We start from the raw sequence: 19,808 nt of genomic DNA, 5'->3' as shown, positions 1-19,808 counted from the left end.
CCACCAGAAGTCCTAAAAATCAGTAAAGCAAAAGGGTCTTTCAAAATAATCCCCTCAACATTTCATGTCTTTCTGCTAAAAGCCAATTTTCATATAACACACTTCTTTGCCCATTTATGTTGCAACTTGTATAGTATCATGAAGAATGATTGCAAATAATGGGTAGAATAACTGTTCAGTTAAATTGTTTACTGCAAATATTCTAAGATGAACTAAATTTAGTGGTATTAAGTTTCAACTCCTCAAACTTTTCAACTCCAAGTGTCATTTGTTAATCACCCCTGGGTAGAATGTCAGCCCCTTCTGGGAGAGCACTTTTTCTTATGTGTATTCTTTATCTGTATTTTCTTATTTGCATTCTTATGTTGTATTCTCAGTACTTAGTTTATAGTACCTATCACATTGTAGGAGCGTAATAAATATTTACTCAGTTGAAACAAATGTGTGTGTGTATATATATATATATATATATATATATGTATGAATACATATATAATAGACATATATTTTTATACATATATACATATACAAATAAGTATATAGTAATTTTCCAAACCAAAAATGAAAGGATGTGGTCTGACAAAAGATATGATCTTAACAAAGCCACACTAAAGTACATCCATTTCAAATGAAACTGAATGCTTTTTAATTATAATGACCAAAGTAGAAAATGCAACTCTCTCTCCTCTTTGGAGAGATAAGGAACTAACTATAGGTGTAGAATATTAGATATAAGGCTGATATGTTGATAGATTCTGTTGAAATGAAAAATGTTTTTACTTTCATTTTTATTCATTTTTGAGCAGGGGGAAAATAAATATTCAGAAATGAAGGTATTACAAAAAGATATATATATATATGAATATATATATGATATGAAGATATAAAAGATATAAAAAATATATAAGATATATAAGATATAAAAGTAAGAATGTGAAGGCTGAAATCTAGGCCTCAAAGGTCATTTAATTCAATCTCCCATATTTACCACAAAATCTTTCTAAAACATTCAGTATTAAAGGATCCTATGACTTGAGGTATTGGCAGCTAATAGCCACTGGGAACACTGAAATTTTTTAATTGTACCATTTGCAATTTTAAATCCAGTTTTGGTTTGACTGAGTTCGCCTAAAATTATATTATGATGTGTGGAAAGACTATATCAGATTACTTTCTGGGGAAGGGGGAGAAAGAGGGAAAGGAGGGAGAAAAATTGTAAAACTCAAAATCTCAAAAAAAATTGATCAGTAAAATCTACCATTGCATGTAGTTGGAAAAACAAATAAAATATTTATGTAATTAAAAAATAAAATAAAATTATATAAGTTGTGATCTCATTTAAGGTGGGGTATCCTTTTAGAATAACTATAATGTTTGATGTTGATCAGATATTAATGCAAAAACACTTAATATATTTAGAAACTGCATGAATAATAATTAAAATTGTAATTCCTTAAAAGTTACTCTGTACTTCTTTATGAATGCAATTAGTTTTTTAAAGAAATTTTATTTACTTTGAATTTTACAATTTTTCCCCTAATCTTGCTTCCCTCCCCCACCCCCACAGAAGGCAGTCTGTTAGTCTTTACTTTTGTTTCTATGTTATGCATTGATCTCATCTCAATGTTTGTTTGTATTTTTTTAAGTTTTTTTTTTTTTTTGCAAGACAAACAGGGTTAAGTGGCTTGCCCAAGGCCACACAGCTAGGTAATTATTAAATGTCTGAGGCTGGATTTGAACTCAGGTACTCCTATCAGGTGCTCAATCCACTGCCACCTAGCCACCCCAATCTCAGCTGAATGTGATGAGAGAGATCCTTAAGGAAGAAACATAAAGTATAAGAGATAGCAAAATTACATAATAAGATAACTTTAAAAAAAATAACTTTGACTTTGTTCAAACTCCACAATTCTTTCTCTGGATACAGATGGTATTCTCCATTGCAGGTACTTCAAAACTGTGCCCGATTGTTGCACTGATGGAATGAGCAAGTCCTTTAAGGTTGACCATGTGAATGCAATTAGTATAGAATGCCAAACTGATAGATGAAGTGATTGTCTTTGTAAGCTAACTCAGAAATGCATTCCACTGAATTGATGTCATTTGACTGGAAATTCAGTTCTGTTTTGTTTTAAAATCCATAATACTGTTTGTGTTTTTGCTAAGCTGCTAATTTTTCTTGTATTGTGATTTGGGGAAAACCAATGTATAATTGATATGAATTTTAAAAATTCATAGAGAATGATGTAATTATATTCTTAGAAGTTTAACTTCTCTTTTAATTTGGAAGCTATTAAATTATGAATTGAACTGTTAGAGAATATGATCACAATGTTTAAAAACTGTTAAGTATTTAATTGAGTATATTTTGCTTATAAATGAATAATAATAATAACTTATTGTTACAGAAAAGTACAATGGGCCTTATAAATTCTAACTATCTGTGAGGTTTTTGGGGACTTACCAGGTCTCTTAGGACACTCTGTTTGAGCAAGGTCATTAAATATTATTAGTCTTGCTGAACATATTGTGAAATTCTAAAGTAATGAAGTGGTTTAATGAGAAACTAGGACCTTTTACATCTAAAGTGAGGAAGTTTACATTTTATAGGAAGTGATTGTTATCTGATAGCTTGCTTGGCTACTGTTTAGTAAAATTAGGAAATTGTACCTAGAATAGTTATGTATTAAAGTTAGACTTTTAATTCTACTTTGTCCCAACAGACCACAGATTTAAAATATTTCATTACAGCCTTAGGGGTTAACATACCTTAAGATATGAATATCTTTTAGCATGGAAACCATTGTGTTTCTGGTTTTTGAGCAAACTATTATGTATTCACTGTATGTGTGTAACTACAGAATATGATTATCTTCTGAATTTCTAATGATTTTGATTTCTGGTCCAGGACTGACTTGAATTAAGAAAGGGAAAATAAGAAAAAGTCCAGTATGTGCTTATTAACTATTTGTTATTGCAACAATATGAAAAAAATGATGCTAACTGTCCTAAGTGTTAAATTATAATTGGTGAAACTTACTATTTAAGGTAAAATTCCCATAGGCTGTAATATGATGTTTTTCTGAGTTTTGACTTCAGCCATAACTGTCTGAATTAAGTAATATACCATTCAAGGGAAATGTCATATGTTCATCAAAGGGAGTATATTTGAGAACTGCTACAGATGAACTTCTGTATCTGGGAAGATAGCCTTATAAAGGTAATGGCAGATTTTCCCACTGTGCTATTTCCTTTCTGAACAGGAAATTTTCCGACCTGGTTTCTTTTCAGCTTGGCTATGTGTCTGGTTGTTCTGTGGAATTTGGCTATATGATTGGTTGCTCCAAAAACATTAACTATGACTTTTACCTGAAATCTAACAGAACTAAAGATTCTGCATTCAATTATATCGTTAGTCTATGACCATGAAGAGACACTGATATTACTATAACCATGGCCCTCCTTCCTTTCATAGCAAATTTCTATGCCTATGGCAGATAAACAGTAAAGGGTATATGGGGGGGGGGGAGAGAGAGAGAGAGAGAGAGAGAGAGAGAGAGAGAGAGAGAGAGAGAGAGAGAGAAACCCTTGTTGTAATACTCAAATATTTCTATTAAGAACTATGAAACAAAGACAAGTATATGTTGATCCCGGATATTGTGTAAATTTTTCTTTTGGTTCTGAAAGTAATTAAGACAAAATTGAAAAAACTAAAGTACTGAACTTCCTTCAGGTCCAATTGAATATGCACTTGTATTATTGAATTGAATTGCAATGAAAATACATTTGTATCAAGGACTTTATTTGTAAAATTGGGATAATTGTAAATAAATATTTAATCACTTTTCTTTGCTTTTGGAATCTCCATCCAATAATATTAAGAGATAGAAGGGTTTATTTTATGTTAGACCTTCATAGATTCCTTTGTAAGATTCTTCCTTTAGCCTTCATGTGCAATATTCAAGTAAAGACAGAAACAGTAAGGAGTATGTAAAAACTGAAATTCTCTAAACTTTAAGGTGAATTATAGCTTCCTAGTTGAATTTATTCTTTATTTATAAGATTAACTCCATGCATTCAAAGCTGTTTTTTATCACATAAACTCTGGAAGACAAAATTTAAAAGGTTGTGTTAGGCCTTACTAAATTGTATTAAGCTTTATCACAAGCAGATTTTAGCAGCATTACTTAATGAACTGCTCTGTAACTGACAGAACCAGGGAAGCAGATTTAATGGGGGAAAAAAGTCTCCAGAATTGTTCTGGCAATAAGACCTATTCCAAAATTTCCAAGAAAGAATTTTCCCCAGGATCAGATAAGGATATATGGGATAGCTAAGACCCAAAATTAAATGCGCTGATTAAATGCTCACTTGGAGGATGTAATAAGCTAGATCAAGAAGACCCCATGTTATTTAATATTGATGACAATATTGTGTTACTCTTGTTTTAATGTTTCCTCCGCTTATATTTGTCAGTCCAATTCCAATAAGGATATGCCAATTTATAAGTGTGAGATCATATAGAAGTATTATAGGCCTCTTTATGATCAATAAAGGGGGCTGAGATAATAAATTTTTCATTTCTTTTTGCTAATTTTTATTATTTCATTCCTCTTGGAACCTTCTGGTTAACTGAAGCCTGTTTCTGTTAATATTTACCTCACCTCATTAAAATCTGACTCATGGAAAAATAGTATTAAGAGAAGACTTTTTTACCTTCCTCAATTAAGAAGCCAAAGGGAAATCTGAGCTTCCCAAAATGATGTAGATTCAGTGACCATTCCAAGCAAGCAGAATGCAGACAAACTGAGTAGTAATGAGATACAAGGGCTTACTACCTACGGGAATGAGATGGGTAGGTTGGGATTCTTCCAGTTTGTTCCTCAGCCAGTCAAAATCCTGGTATCTTCGACGAATTGAATATTCTGGCAAGTCAAATTCTATTCGACTGGTCTACAAAAAAGAAATGGGGAAAAAATGAAACAGAGAAGATCATGTAGGAGATAAAGAAAAACATTTTTAGACTTTCTCAGAATAAACCAAGTTTAAGGAAATCCTGCATCCAACTGCCCCGCTCCACTCCATTGGTGTCAAGTGGATGACAATCTTGGCTCTAAAGACCCAACTTAAAACTTAGAAGCTGGAATGATGCTATTTGGTTTGGTGTTGTTTTTCCCTAGCTACCAGGAATGAAAATAGCCCTTAGAACTAACTGTATTTAGAAATGGTGGTTTACAAGATCAAAATAAATGTAGTAAACTGGGAAACAATCTTTACAACTAATGTTTCTGACAAAGGACTCATTTCTAAAATATACAGAGAACTGAGTCAAATTTTTTTTTTAAAAAAAGCCATTCCCCAGTTGACAAATGGTCAAAGGATATGCAAAGGCAATTTACAGATGAGATCAAAGCAACCCATAGTCATATGAAAAATTGTTCTAAATCATTACTTATTAGAGAAATGCAAATTAAAGCTTCTCTGAGGTACCACCTCACACCTCTCAGACTGGTCAATATGACCAGAAAGGGCAATGATCAATGTTGGAAGGGATGTGGGAAATCTGGGACACTAATACATTGTTGGTGGAGCTATGAACTCATCCAACCTTTCTGGACAGCAATTTGGAAGACCCAATGGAATGATTTGATACAGCAATACTACTACTGGTCTATACCCTGAAGAGATGATGAAAAAGGGTAAAAACACATCACTCGGACAAAAGTATTCATAGTAGCTCTGTTTGTGGTGGCAAAGAATTGGAAATTAAGTGAATGTCCTTCAATTGGGGAATGGCTTAGCAAGCTGTGGTATATGTATGTCATGGAACACTATTGTTCTATTAGAAACCAGGAGGGATGGGAATTCAGGGAATCCTGGAAAGATTTACATGAACTGATGCTGAGCGAGATGAGTAGAACCAGAAAAACACTGTACACCCTAACAGCAACATGGGGGTGATGTTCAAACTTGATGGACTTGCTCATTACATCAGCACAACAACCAAGAACAATTTTGAGCTATATGCAATGGAGAATACCATCTGTATCCAGAGAAAGAATTATGGACTTTGAACAAAGACCAAAGACTTTTACCTTCAATTTAGAAAACAAATCCTGTTATCTTATTATGTAATTTTTGCCATCTCTTATACTTTATTTTTCTTCCTTAAGATTTCTCTCTCATCACATTCATCTTAGATCAATGTATACCATGGAAACAATGTAAAGACTAACAGACTGCCTTCTGTGGGGGGTGGAAGGAGGGAAGCAAGAATAGGGGAAAAATTGTCAAAGTCAATATAAATAAAATCGTTCTTTAATTAAAAAAAAACCTAGTCTGACAGAATAGTTTCAATTCCCAGTCCCACTAAAAGTCGCAGACAACTTGGCCTAATCAATCCAATCAATAAACATTAAGTATCAGGCACTATGTTAAGTGCTAAGTGTTAAGTGTTAAGCTAAGTGTTAAGTTAAGAGAAAAGACAGATATCAAGAAGCCAACAATCTAACAAAGCAGATAACATGCAAATAAACACACACAGAGACACAGACACACAGACACACACAAGTTATAGATAGGATAACTAGGAAATAACAGAGGGAAGGCATTAGAATTAATAGGGATTAGAAAAGACTTTCTGTAGAAAGTAGGATTTTTGTTGAAATTAAAAGGAAGCCAGGGAGGTCAGTAATCAAAAGTGAAGGAGAGGCCTCTAGGTGGCGTAGTGGATAAAGCACCAGCCCTGGAGTCAGGAGTACCTGGGTTCAAATCCGGTCTCAGACACTTAATAATTACCTAGCTGTGTGGCCTTGGGCAAGCCACTTAACCCCAATTTGCCTTGCAAAAACCTAAAAAAAAAAAAAGAGTGAAGAGGGGAAAGCATTCCAGGCAGGAGGAACAGCCTGAGGAAATGCCCGGAGAGATGGAGACTCTTGTTCATGGGAACAGCCAGGAGGCTAGAGTCACTGAATGAAAGAACATCTGTTGGGGAGGAAGTTCTTAATAACAAAGGTGCCATGCCTTTGGCACCCCTTTCCTCCCTCCTACTTCAGCGGTGTTCTCCTCTCCTATCACATTTCTCAGAAGGAACCAATAAAATTTTCACTGTTGCAATGCTTCTCATCTCTGGACTCTAATTATATATCTTTTCTTATTATGTGTATAAGAATATGGCTTTGTTTTTAAGAATTTTCTAATTAAATGCTTTTCACTAAGAGAAAGGTAACTAAATTGATTTTTCTCACTATGGAATATATGTATATATATATATATATATATATATGCATACATCCTTTATATATAAAACTATATTAGTCAATAAGTAAGCTTATATTCAACCAAGAGAAGAATGTACAATAATACATCATGTGTCCAAAAAGCTAAAGTGTAGTTTTAAACTTTTTTTGGACATGCTGTATGATAGAAAATAAATAATAATGAGTACAAAGCAGTTTCAGAGATTGAGTAAGGATACCAGTAAAGGCCTCATTTAGCTCTGAAAGGATAGGGATTCTGAGACATAAATGTAACATAAAAGACTAGAACCTGTGGTTTTACTGAAGTATACTTTTTCAAGTTCATTTTAGTAACTTTTTGATAATTTTCCTGTTCCTTTTTTTAAAGTAAAATATTACTCAATAAGTGCCCCCTGCAAATGAATAGCAGAAATTATTTTTTAATCTACCAATGGGCCTGGGACAACCATCATTTGTCTATTTTTTAAATTATTGGAATTATTTTTCAGATGAGACTATTTTTGTTAAATTAATACTCTATCATGATACAACAAGAATTGGTTAAACAAAATTAAAAAATTGAAAAATAGAAGAAAATGTTAAAAAAGAGGAAAAAAAACATAAAACCACTGACCTGGAGAATAGATTGAGAAAAGATAACCTAAAAATATATTGGTCTTCCTGAAAACATTGAAGAGAAAAAAAGTCTAGATTTAATATTACAGGATTTAGTGATGGGAAAACTGCCCTGATATCAAGGAACCAGAGGGAAAAATAATTATTGAAAAAATACATCGATCCCCTCTGGAAAGGGATCCCAAAATGAACACCAAGGAACGTTGTAGCCAAATTCCAGAACCATCAGATAAAAGAGAAAATCCTGCAAGCAGCCAGAAAGAAGCAATTTAAATACCAAGGAGCCACAGTAAGGATTACACAGGACCTGGCAGCGTCAACATTAAGGGATCAAAGGGCCTGGAATGCAACCAAGAATCCAATATCCAGCAAAACTGAACCTTCTCTTCCAGGGCAAAAGATGGACATTTAATGAAATAGGAGACTTTCAACTTTTCCTGATGAAAAGACCAGAACTTAATAGAAAATTTGGACTTTAAACAGGAGACTCAAGAGACACATGAAAAGGTAAAATTTTTAAAAAGGGGAGTGGGAAGGGGAATAAATTAATACTCTAGAAAATAATATTAATAGTTACAATTCATATAGCTCTTTGACTACGATAAATAACTTTACAAATATTATCTCATTTTATCCTCACAACAGCCCTGGGATATGGGTGCTACTACTATTCTCATTTTATAAATGAATAACCTGAGAGAGATAGAGGTTAAGTGACTTTACTCAGGGTCACACAGTCATGTAAGTACTTGAATCAAGTTTTGAACTCAGGTCTTTCTAAGTCCAGATTCCAATACTCTACTGACTCCATTATCTAGCTATCAATATGATTTCTTTCTTTAAAAATTTTGTCACCTTTTAAAAATTATTACCTCCATTTTCCAATGTATTCCACTCTCCTCCCTAATCTAAAGGTAAACCTTATAACATATGGGGAAAAAAGAGTTTAAAAACATCAAGTTTGATAATATATGCAATGTTCCATATTCAGTTTCTCAACTCTTCAAGTATAAAGCTAATTGCTATATTAACATAACATTCAGTTTCCCATTTGTATCCTGTTTACATTGCTGTAGTCACTGTATATATTGTTTTACCATAAATACACCATTTCAAAACTAGACAGTCAATTATATACTCCCAATTCTGTCAAACTGGTTCAAAGATCAGGAAAAGAGACTGCAAAGTAGCTGAGAGTAAATAAATAAAATAAACAAACAAAAATATCATTTCTAGTCAGTTATGACACTTCAAATAATGAGGTATGGTAAAATCTGAAGCTCTGCTACTAGCTGGGCTGCTCCATTGCTACTTCTGTATGGTTCTAATTTTTTCTTTGTTATGAGGTGAAGTGAGGCTACTGAGGTGCAGTTACCTGGAGTCTAGTTTTACTTAGATCTCCCCTCTGCGAGAGTAGATGTTAGCCAAGAACTTTCCAGCTCAGGTTTCCTCTTCAAGATAACCTCCCAAGTTCTTTAATTTCAAAATCCTTGTTTTAAGTTCTCTACAAGGCAACTGCATCTGTCTATCTGCCAGTACTTCTAACTCAACAGGATCAAAATAGTTTATTTTCTTCTTCCAAACCAGCTCTACCTACACTGTGTTTCTCTGATCTTGGTTCTCAAGTTTGTAATCTAGAGGACAGGCATGAGTAAAAGATAACCCCTTGAACCTAATATTCAGTTGTTTACCATTTCCTCTTGCAGGATCACAAACTTAGATCTGGAAAGGTCATTAGAGACTATCTCAAGTATGGTGCTCATTTTGCAGATGAGAAAACTATAGCCCTGAGAGACATGGAACTTGTCCAAGCTCACATTTATAAGTGGAGATGCATCTATTCCTTTTTTACTCTATTTCCACACCAAATAAATGTGTTGATCTCTACAGGCTGAATATTGATTTACAGAGTCACAAGTTAGCATCTATATTGTAATGCATTTTTATTCCTTTTGTTAAGTATTTTCCAATTAAATTTTAATCTGCCTCAGGTTGACTCGAGAGTGAGTTTCACGCTTCTGACCTGGATGACTTCAATAGCCTAATAGCATTTCTTACTTAAATCCTGCCCGAATAATTGCCAGAACCTCCAACTACCAGAATAGGCAACAGGACATTGCTCAAGTTTTCTGACTATGGAGATGATTTTGCTGACATCTTAAAATCCTCAATACAGATGAATGTTCCAAAACTAAACTACTTTCAGTCCCTCAAACCTACTCTTTACTCTCTGGCTACCAAAGTCCTTCCCCATTCACCCTGAAGCTGAAAAATACATATTTTGTCTTTGTATTTCCAGGACCCAGCATAGCACCAGAAACAATTAATGTTTGTTGCTTGATTATTTTCCTATATAACCTTTAAAATCCAACTCAAATACCAATTCTTCTCTGTTTCATTCACAATGAATTATAATCCTACCTCTGGATCTTTCAAAGAACTTTTTTTTTCACAAGTCTATAGTGCATTTATCATAAAATGGTATTTTAACTATGGTTAAGCCTTCTCCTATGACAGAATATAAGCTCTAGAATATAGACTACTATGGGCCAAATCATTCAATTTTTTAGCTTTTAAAGCATTTCAGGAGTATCCTTTGCATGAAGGAAAGTGGCAAAGGACAAGAAAGTGAGAAGTCAGAACTTGCAGCCACACATTCCTAATTAAGTAAGGAGCTCAAGAGATCAAATCACTCTGAAGGGTCAGAACACTTCCTCTTACTGATTCTAAGGGAGGCAAGCAGCTGGATATTCAAGATAGTTGGGAGCAAAAAACCCCAGGTTGATACTGATCTATTAAGTAAGAAAATACTATTAATGGGAGTCTCTTTTCAATCTTATTCATAGGATTTATAACAGAAAATATAGAGAGGGAGGGAAGAAGGAGAGGTGGGTGGAATAAAAGGATGGAGGGAAGGAAGGAAGGAAAGAAAAAAGGAAGGAAATGAAAGGAAAGGAAAGAGGGAAGGAGGGAAGGAAGGAAGGAAAGAAAAAAGGAAGGAAATGAAAGGAAAGAGGTAAGGAGGGAAGGAAGGAAGGAAGGAAGGAAAGGGGAAGAAGGGAAAGAAAGAGGGAAGAAAGGAAGGAGAGAGGGAAGGAAAGAAAGGAAAGATGGAAGGAAGGAGGGAGAAGGAAAGAGGGAAGCAAGGAAGGAAAGGAAAGAAGGAAGAAATTAAAGAGGGAAGGAAGGAGAGGAAAGAAGAAAGGAAAGGAAAGAAGGAAGGAAGAAGGAAGGAATGCCAAGTATGTGTTAGGAACTATGTTAAGCACTTAACAAATCTCTCATTTGAACATCACAACTGCCCTGGGAGTTAGATGGTATTATCTTCATTTTACAGATGAGGAACTTGAGGCAGACAAGAGTTTAAGTGACTTGCCCAAGTGTCATGCAGCCCCAAATCTGAGGCCAGAGCTAACACTTTTCTATGCCACCTAGCTGCCCCAATTATTGGGACACTAGTTACTTCTATATCTACAACTTGTGAACTGTATAACACAAGGGTTTTAATTTTCAGAGGACTTATGATTAAAATAAAATAAAATTTAGGTTATTACAGTAGTCCAAGCAAGAAGTATTAAAAGGTCTGAATTACAATGGTGGCTGTAAGTGGAAAGCTGAGGGACTGATTCCCAAAATGATGTGGTAATTGATTGACTACATGGAGGGGAAAAGTGAGAAGTCAAAGAAATGCCAAATTTGGGAACTCAAGTGACTTGCTTTTCCTACTGCAAGCAGATATGCTAATGTGAGATCAAGGCTCAGATCACTAAGAAATCATAAGAAAATACTGCAGCAGTGTTGAGGAAGGGGAAAGACAGAATGCAGATCATATATTAACAAATTTATGTTGAGTCACTTACACTAACTTTTCAAATAGATTGTAAATATTTGATAATAAATAAATAGATGATTTCTTTCATGCGCCTTGAGTCTCAAGAATGTTTTCAGTCACACTTGTCAAACAACTTTCTTCCTGAAGCCAATCATTTAAAAAAAAAGCTTCTCGAAGCCAGTTTCTAAATGCATTGTTTTCCTTCACAGGAAGCTAAGATGAACCCTGAATAGTCCTTTGAATACTGAAAGGCTCTGTGGCCATCATATTATTTTCATAGTTTAACTGATAGCCATTGAGGAGTTAAAACTTACTAAGCTACAGAATCAAACTATAAAGGATTTGTGTACAGGTTTCACCAAACAAAATAGAGGTTCCAAGAGAGCAAGGACTATTTATTTCATTTATTCATTTGTCTTTATATGACTAGCATTTAGCACTGTGCCTACCACAGAGCAGTAACTTAATAAAATTCCACTTCTGCTGCTGATTACTTGTAAACTTTGTGCTGATCACTTAACCAAAAATTGGGCCTTAATTTCCTCATCTGTAAAATGTTGAATTAGAGGGCCCCTAAATTCCCTTCTCATTCTAGACTGGGGTTTTTAAACTATTTTATGTTGGGGATCTCTTTGGTAATCTGTTGAAATCCATTATCCTATCTCAGGCTAATATTTTTCATTGAATAAAGTTAAATACATAAGGAACCAATTATGTTGAAATAGTCATAAGAAATTTCTTTAAATCAAGTTCATGGATTCCAGGATAACATGGGCTATGATAAGATGACTGATGCACAGGGTAAGGGGAGAAACTAAAGGACCCAAGGGGCCTTCTTGTCTCTAGCTGTCAGAGAATCTAAGTGTTGTATGAGAAGAATTAAAAAGTTAAAAGAAATCAATGTCTTCACATTATATACACCAGGAAAACAAACAAATCAAAAAACCAGTATCCCACATATTACTGTAGATATTATGACATAAAGAAATTACCAAGAAATCTTTTTCTCTATTCTAATGTACTTATAAACACCATTTATCTATCACTAAATGAGTGTGAGTTGCAGAACCAGTTTGAAATTCAGACAGCAGAGAGGGCAAATAGGTATAATACAAATAAACTTCTTTTTAAAATGCTCAGTGAGTGTTTAAATACTTGGAATTCTGAGCATTTGTTCCTTATCATGAGTCTAATTATGGAAAAGCAAATAGAAAGAAATATCAGTAAATCAAATGCAGCATTTGCCATCAAAGAAATTACTTGCAGTAAGTTCAGATAGTCAAAGGATAAAGCAAAGAACAGAAAGAAAATGTTAGTTCAAACAGGAAAATGCAGCCCCAAATCTGAGGCCAAGTCTAACACTTTTATATATCCACTGTGCCACCTAACTGCCCCAATTATTGGATGGGACACTCATAGACAACAATATCAGAAACTGGACAGAAAAAAAAGTTCTATATTAAATTTGTGATACGTATATCACAAGGGTTATAAATCTATACTTAATTAAAGTTCCTATCTCTTCATCTGAAATTTATCTGAGTTTTAAGAATTATGACATTGGCAATATTTAAAACTCAATAGTTTATATCAAAGGCTTAAAAACACAAGTCACATAAACTTAATGTCTCAAAAACCTGGGTAATTGTTGTGACTCAATATAATGCAAATATTATGTAATCTAGGCCTTTAATTTTTAATCAATTTTAATTATCATCAGCTGTTCACATTTTATTATAGTATACCACTTTTTGAATGAATGTATATATGTATGTGTATGTTTATGTATGTTTTTAACAAAGTATTTTTACATTTTATTCACACTGAACTCATAAACCACCCTTTCCCACCTGCCCAAATTCAATGTTTCTTACCATTTAGAATTTACTAATTATTAAGTCAAATGCAAATAATGGATATTAATATCATAGAAATATATTTATTCATGAAAATGCATATAAACATTATAAAATAGTAATAGATGTATTTATTTGTTAACAATGTATTAATACTATCATTGACAGTAGAGTTGCCACAATAGGATGTTACCTGATATCCTATAAGAAAAATTAAAAAATGCAAGCAGCACCTAGTTGGTAAGATTGGGTGAGTCAAACAAAATACTCATGGAGGAAATTCATTTCACAAGTAACACAATCTTAAAAAGCTTCAATGAACTATTTACAAGATCTCTCCAGGAAGGAAAAGATACCAAAAAGATAATAAAATTCATATATGCTTTCCCCCAAATTGAGAATAAAAGCAGTTTAGGCAGCAGAGTGGATAGTACACTGGGGATACAGAAGGAAGTGAAAATAGTCCTTGACCTTGGGAAGCTTACATTCTAACAGGGGAGACAATAATTAGGCACATACAGAGCAGACAGAAGGCAAGTTCAGAGAAGAAAGCATTTACAGCTGGGGATACTGGGAAAGCCTCCCAAAGCAATTTGGGATTTGAAAATCTCACAGGGAAGTAATCCCTGTGAGCAGGATATTAGGAAGCATTTCAAGCATAGGATAAAGTGAGTACAAAAGCACACAGTTGGGAGATGAAAGCATTGTGTGAGAGGAAAGGCAAGTAGGAAGTATGTTGGAGTGAGGAAAGTAGGAAGAAGTTCTACATTCTAAATAGAGTATTTTATAGTTGATCCTTGGGGGTAATAGGAAGCAAATGGCTCTTTTTTAGTAGAAAATTGGCATGATCTTTGTTGCTGTTCAGTCATGTCTGACTCTTCATGAACTTATTTGGGGTTTTCTTGGCAGAGATACTAGTCTGGTTTGCATTTCCTTCTCCAGCTCTTTTTACTGGAAACAGAGTTAAACAGATGTAAGTGACTTGCCTGGGGTCACACAATTTGTAAATGTCTTGAGGCTGAATTTGAACTCATAAGGGTGAGTCTTCCTAACTTCAGACCCAGCACTCTATTCAATGCATTACCTAGCTACCCTTCAGGCAATTCATTGGAGCTGAGGATGCATTGGAAAAGTGAGAGACTTTAAGGAGGAAGATCAGTTAGTAGGCTATTGCAATAATCTAGTGGTAAGGTCTTGTGATAGAAATCGAACACACAGGAGCTGATGAGGTCAGCGAAAAAAGAATGTAGAGAAAAAGGGAAGAGGGTCAGGGACAGAGCCTTTGGGTGTGCCCATAATTGATGGATATGACATATAGGTATAATAAATTTGCAAAGAAGTCTGAGAAAGACTCAGAAGAACAGGTATTTTGTGGAGAGAAATATTTCTGGTTCTCAGAAACATTTTCAGTTTAGAAGAAAAGACTCAAAATTTTCCTTGCAAGCCAGAGGATGTAGGGATCAGGGTGGGGGGAGTGGAGAAGGGAAATGGTGTGGAGTGGGGAAATGGGGCTGACATATTTCTTTCTTTCCCATCTTCCAACAAAAGCAATCACCAGATTAGATTCTAGCAAAGAAAGGAAGGGATTCCTGGTATTTTGATTCATCAATGTAAGGAGCTCACAGTGATTAACTCCCTGAATGGGATAAAGTCTGAGATTTCTTCAGTAGAATATTATAGATTAGAAATTGAGCTGTGTATATGTCTCTTCTACCTCTCCTCCCCTGACAAGCAATTTTATGTTACCTTGACCAGAATGTAAAGAGTAAATTGACCCTGTCTTATCTGGACAAGTCCAGATGGTTCTACATTCCTTGTCCTGGAGGGGGAGAACCTGTCTCTGTTTGAATTATATGCTTATTCTTTAGAGAAATTTACACCTATAGATTGTGAAGACCACATTCCTCACTAATGAGGATGGGTCAGTGGGGGAGGGGGGAATCCCACTAGGATAAATGAATCTTGGATTTCCTGCTCTTTACCCCTTTTCTCTCTCCCCATGTTTAAGATGGAGCAAGGGGGTCCAGTTCTCAAGAATTGAATAAAACTTTTCTCTTCATACCTTGAGAAATCTCCTAGTTTTATTTAAGCAGGTAAACACATCCGACACATCCCTATGCCAATTGTTATAAATGAATGCAAAGAAAAACCTGCTAGAGTGAGAGAAAATTGTACATTTTATTCATGAATCTTGCAAGAGACACCTTACAAGGTATAGGTGCCTCACCTAGGCATGAAGCACACATTGGTCTAGGGAGTCAGGTAATTTATGGTCTTCAGAAACTCTTTCCCCTCCCTCTTAGTTGTTCACAGGCTCTCAGAGTTTGAGTTACAATCTAAAAGGTCCACCCATTCCATGATATGCCCCTAATATGAACCCCCCCACACATCATACTATGCACAATATGCTAATGAAGCCCAATCATCACAGAGGGTGTGTGGGTTAATATTCACTTACCTAACTGCACAAATTCAGTAGCATTACCTCAAGATCTCCAGGTCACTCTTGACCAGTTGATAACTAGCTTGGGGTTTGCTATTCCTGGAATGGGATTAGGAAGACTCTTCCAGTCTTGTGATGGGCTGGGCCATTTCCCCAAGGGACTCCCTAAGGGCTCCCCTCCACACCCTGTGAAGACCAATACCCTACATTCCTCACACCAATTAAGATCAACCCCTGCTCTGCACATTTTCTTTTTTTTTTTTTTAGGAATTTTTTTTGCAAGGCAAATGGGGTTAAGTGGTTTACCCAAGGCCACACAGCTAGGTAATTATTAAGTGTCTGAAGCCGGATTTGAACTCAGGTACTCCTGACTTCAGGGCCAGTGCCCTATCCACTGTGCCATCTAGCTGCCCCTGCAACTTTTCTTTAAGACTTATTGGGGATTCTCTTTAAAAAACATCACTTCCCTTTTAATCCAAATAACCTGATCACTCTCAAGCAAACTGATAATGTAAAATGGTGATGTCTAATTTTTTTTTTTTTTTTTTAGGTTTTGCAAGGCAAATGGGGTTAAGTGGCTTGCCCAAGGCCACACAGCTAGGTAATTATTAAGTGTCTGAAGCCGGATTTGAACTCAGGTACTCCTGACTTCAGGGCCAGTGCCCTATCCACTGTGCCATCTAGCTGCCCCTGCACCTTTTCTTAAAGACTTATTGGGGATTCTCTTTAAAAAACATCACTTCTCTTTTAATCCAAATAACCTGATCACTCTCAAGCAAACTGATAATGTAAAATGGTGATGTCTAATTTTTTTTTTAGGTTTTTTTGCAAGGCAAATGAGGTTAAGTGGCTTGCCCAAGGCCACACAGCTAGGTAATTATTAAGTGTCTGAGACCGGATTTGAACCCAGGTACTCCTGACTCCAAGGCCGGTGCTTTATCCACTAGGCCACCTAGCCTCCCCGACGTCTAATTTTTAACAAAATTTCTACCTCAGTAAAAAGTTGCTACCATTTAATGTTCTTAAATGAGTCAACACTGTTCCAAATCACAGTTTACCTTTTCTGTATGACTTTTGTTCAGAACATTATCTAGGCCTAGAATTTCCATATGCCCTTTCTGCAAACATCCTATCTTAACAAATCTTTAAGGCATAGTTCAAATGCCAATCTCTTCTGCCTCCTCCACAATTCATTATGATAGGGTGCTGGGTCTGGAATCAGGAAGACCTGAGTTCATATGTGTGGCCTCAGTTACTTACTAGTTGTATGACCTTGGACAAGTAACTCTGCCTCAGGTTCCTCTACTGTAAAATGAGGATCCTAATGACACCTATCTCACAAGGAGTTGTAAGGGTCAGAGTTAAAATATAATAAAATAATATATTTGTAAATGCTTAGCACAATGTGTATTATATAATGCTTGCCACTCTGAGCAAAACCCCCTTCAAACATAGTATCTTTTAAATATTTTCACGTCACACCTTTTATTATATTAATTTGTATATAAGTCTACAAGCTTCTAGAAAGCAAGGACCACTTCCTACTCATCCTCATATCTTTCCTGATGCTTTACACATGGAGAGGCTCAAAGAACATTTTTAAATTGACATTCCTACTTTTGAACTAACTTGATAACTCCTGAGATAAGAATAAGGTGATTGGTTTATCACAAACTATCAATGAAGCCTTGGCAATGATCTAGAAATTAATACTTGTTTCAAAAAAAATTGTTGCAACATTATTGATATGTTAGGGAACACTGAGCATAACAAAAATTTAACTTACTTCAGATTTCATCCCTAAGAAATCGCTAAAATGCAGAAAACTCTACCACTCTACAATAACATACAAGCTGCAGCCCTTCTAAACCTTCTTCCACAAATAAATTAAGTTTTCTTTAAAGTAAAGCACCATATTTACTGTATATCCTCTGGTGATGGAGGAACTATAGGCAGAGGAAGGCAGATTTGAAACCACTCACTTCACCTTATGAAAAGGCCTCAGACACCCACAAAGCCTGCTCAATTTATCTGAGAGTTTGCAATTCTAGATCATGGGAAGCCAGAATTCAAGCTGCCCGCACTGTCACTATTTATTGTAATATTTATGTATAATGTGTAAAAGTGAACTTTTTAAAATTAGGTGTCTTCTTTTCTGTGTCACTGATGAAGTTTTAGAGGGAGCCCTCCTAAACCTCATTTCCCCCATAAGTTCTATGGTTTTTTAATGAATGATTTTGCTTTCAGGGCATGCTTATATTGAGTTTTAGCAGAATGATTATGCTCTTTTCTTCAAGTTACAGGGAATTAATTACTATTTGAAACTAGTTTAGATAATGTACTTTTGATAACTATATAAAAGTTGTTTCAACTTCAGTAATGATGGTATTTAGTATCTACTGCTTTCCCTAAAACAGCACAATATTTTTTTATTTAATATTTATTCTCATTTTGTACAATTTTTTTTATAAATTAATAAAATATTGTTGTTTAAGAGTAAACAAAGTACCCCCATATAAAAATATAGACTCACTTGAGTGATAAAGTAAAGGGGAGAGAAAAAAATTAAAATAAAAAAAATAATAGTAATAATTGTAGGAATGTCCAGGTGGCTCAGTGCACAGAGTACCATCCCTGGAGCCAGGAGCACCCGAGCCCAAATCCAGCCCCATACACTCAACTATCACCCAGCTGTGTGACATGGGGTTGCCACTGCCCTGCAAAAACCAAAAAAAGAAGAAAAAAAGACCCAAAATAAAATAAAATAGTAATAATAGTAGGGGCGGCCAGGTGGTGGCCAGAGCACTGGCCCTTGAGCCAGGAGCACCCGGGTCCAAATCCAGCCTCAGACACCCTATGATCACCCTGTTATGTGGCCCCCGGCAGGCCACCCAGCCCAATTTGCCCTGCAACCCCCCCCCAAAAAAAAATAATAATGATAATAAAAAATGTGCTTCATTCTGTGTTCCAACGCCACCAACTCTGTTGCAGGTGGATCACATTCTTTGTGGTAAGTCCATCACAAAAGTTACTTCCATATTTTTCCACTATTGCCATTGCTGATTGCAACTCCCTCCTTTCTTATTTCTCCACTACCATGTACTATATTTTCTCTCTCCTTTCACTCTGACTCTGCTGTAGAGTAGCTGAGTGGCGCAGCAGACAGATCCCTGGCCCTGGGGTCAAGAGGCCGCGAGCCCTCATACTACCCCTTAGGCCCAGCATCCACCTGGCCCTATAGTCCTGGACAGGTCATCCAATCCCAGCCCCTTGCAAGAAGTAAAAAAAGAAAATGTGATATATCTGACCATTCTCCTCCCATGGCCCATCCTCTCCTCCATCATTCACATTTCCCCCCTTCCCCTTGTCCCCCCTTCTCCTTCTTACTCCAGATGTCTATGCCCCATTGAGTATATATGCTGTTTCCTCTCCTAGCCACCTCTGATGAGAGCAGATTCCCTCATTCCCCCTTGCCTTCACCCCTTCCATATGATTGCAATAGCACATTGTAATAAAAGAAATATCTTGGCCCATTCTCCCTCTCCTTTTTCTTTCTCCCATTACATTTCCTTTTTTTTTTCTATTGACTCCATTTTTATACCACATTTTATCTTCAAATTCAGCTTTCTCCTGTGCTTCTACCTGTTCTGTTAACTGAGAAATTTCCTATGAGTATTGTCAATATAATTATTTTTATGCCAGAATACATGCAGTTTATCATCATTAAGTCCCTCATATTTTCCCCTCTCCTCCAATCACTATGCTTCACCTGAGTACTGTATTTGAAGATCAAACCTCCTGTT

General features: G+C 35.5%; 1 protein-coding gene across 1 annotated transcript in view; it reads right to left on the bottom strand.

The window, feature by feature from the left end:
- Nucleotides 1–19,808, bottom strand: part of SNX30 (sorting nexin family member 30) — a 196,851-nt gene that overhangs the window by 71,980 nt on the left and 105,063 nt on the right. The window contains exon 3 of the mRNA XM_074202797.1: nucleotides 4,843–4,953. Within this exon, the coding sequence (XP_074058898.1) occupies nucleotides 4,843–4,953 (111 nt within the window). The remainder of the gene's footprint in view (nucleotides 1–4,842; nucleotides 4,954–19,808) is intronic.

This window comes from Macrotis lagotis, chromosome X (assembly GCF_037893015.1).
Source record: "Macrotis lagotis isolate mMagLag1 chromosome X, bilby.v1.9.chrom.fasta, whole genome shotgun sequence".
In the NCBI taxonomy this organism is placed as follows: Eukaryota; Metazoa; Chordata; class Mammalia; order Peramelemorphia; family Peramelidae; genus Macrotis; species Macrotis lagotis.
The sequence above is the reverse complement of the archived record's forward strand: the minus strand, read 5'-3'. Positions and strand labels throughout refer to the sequence as shown.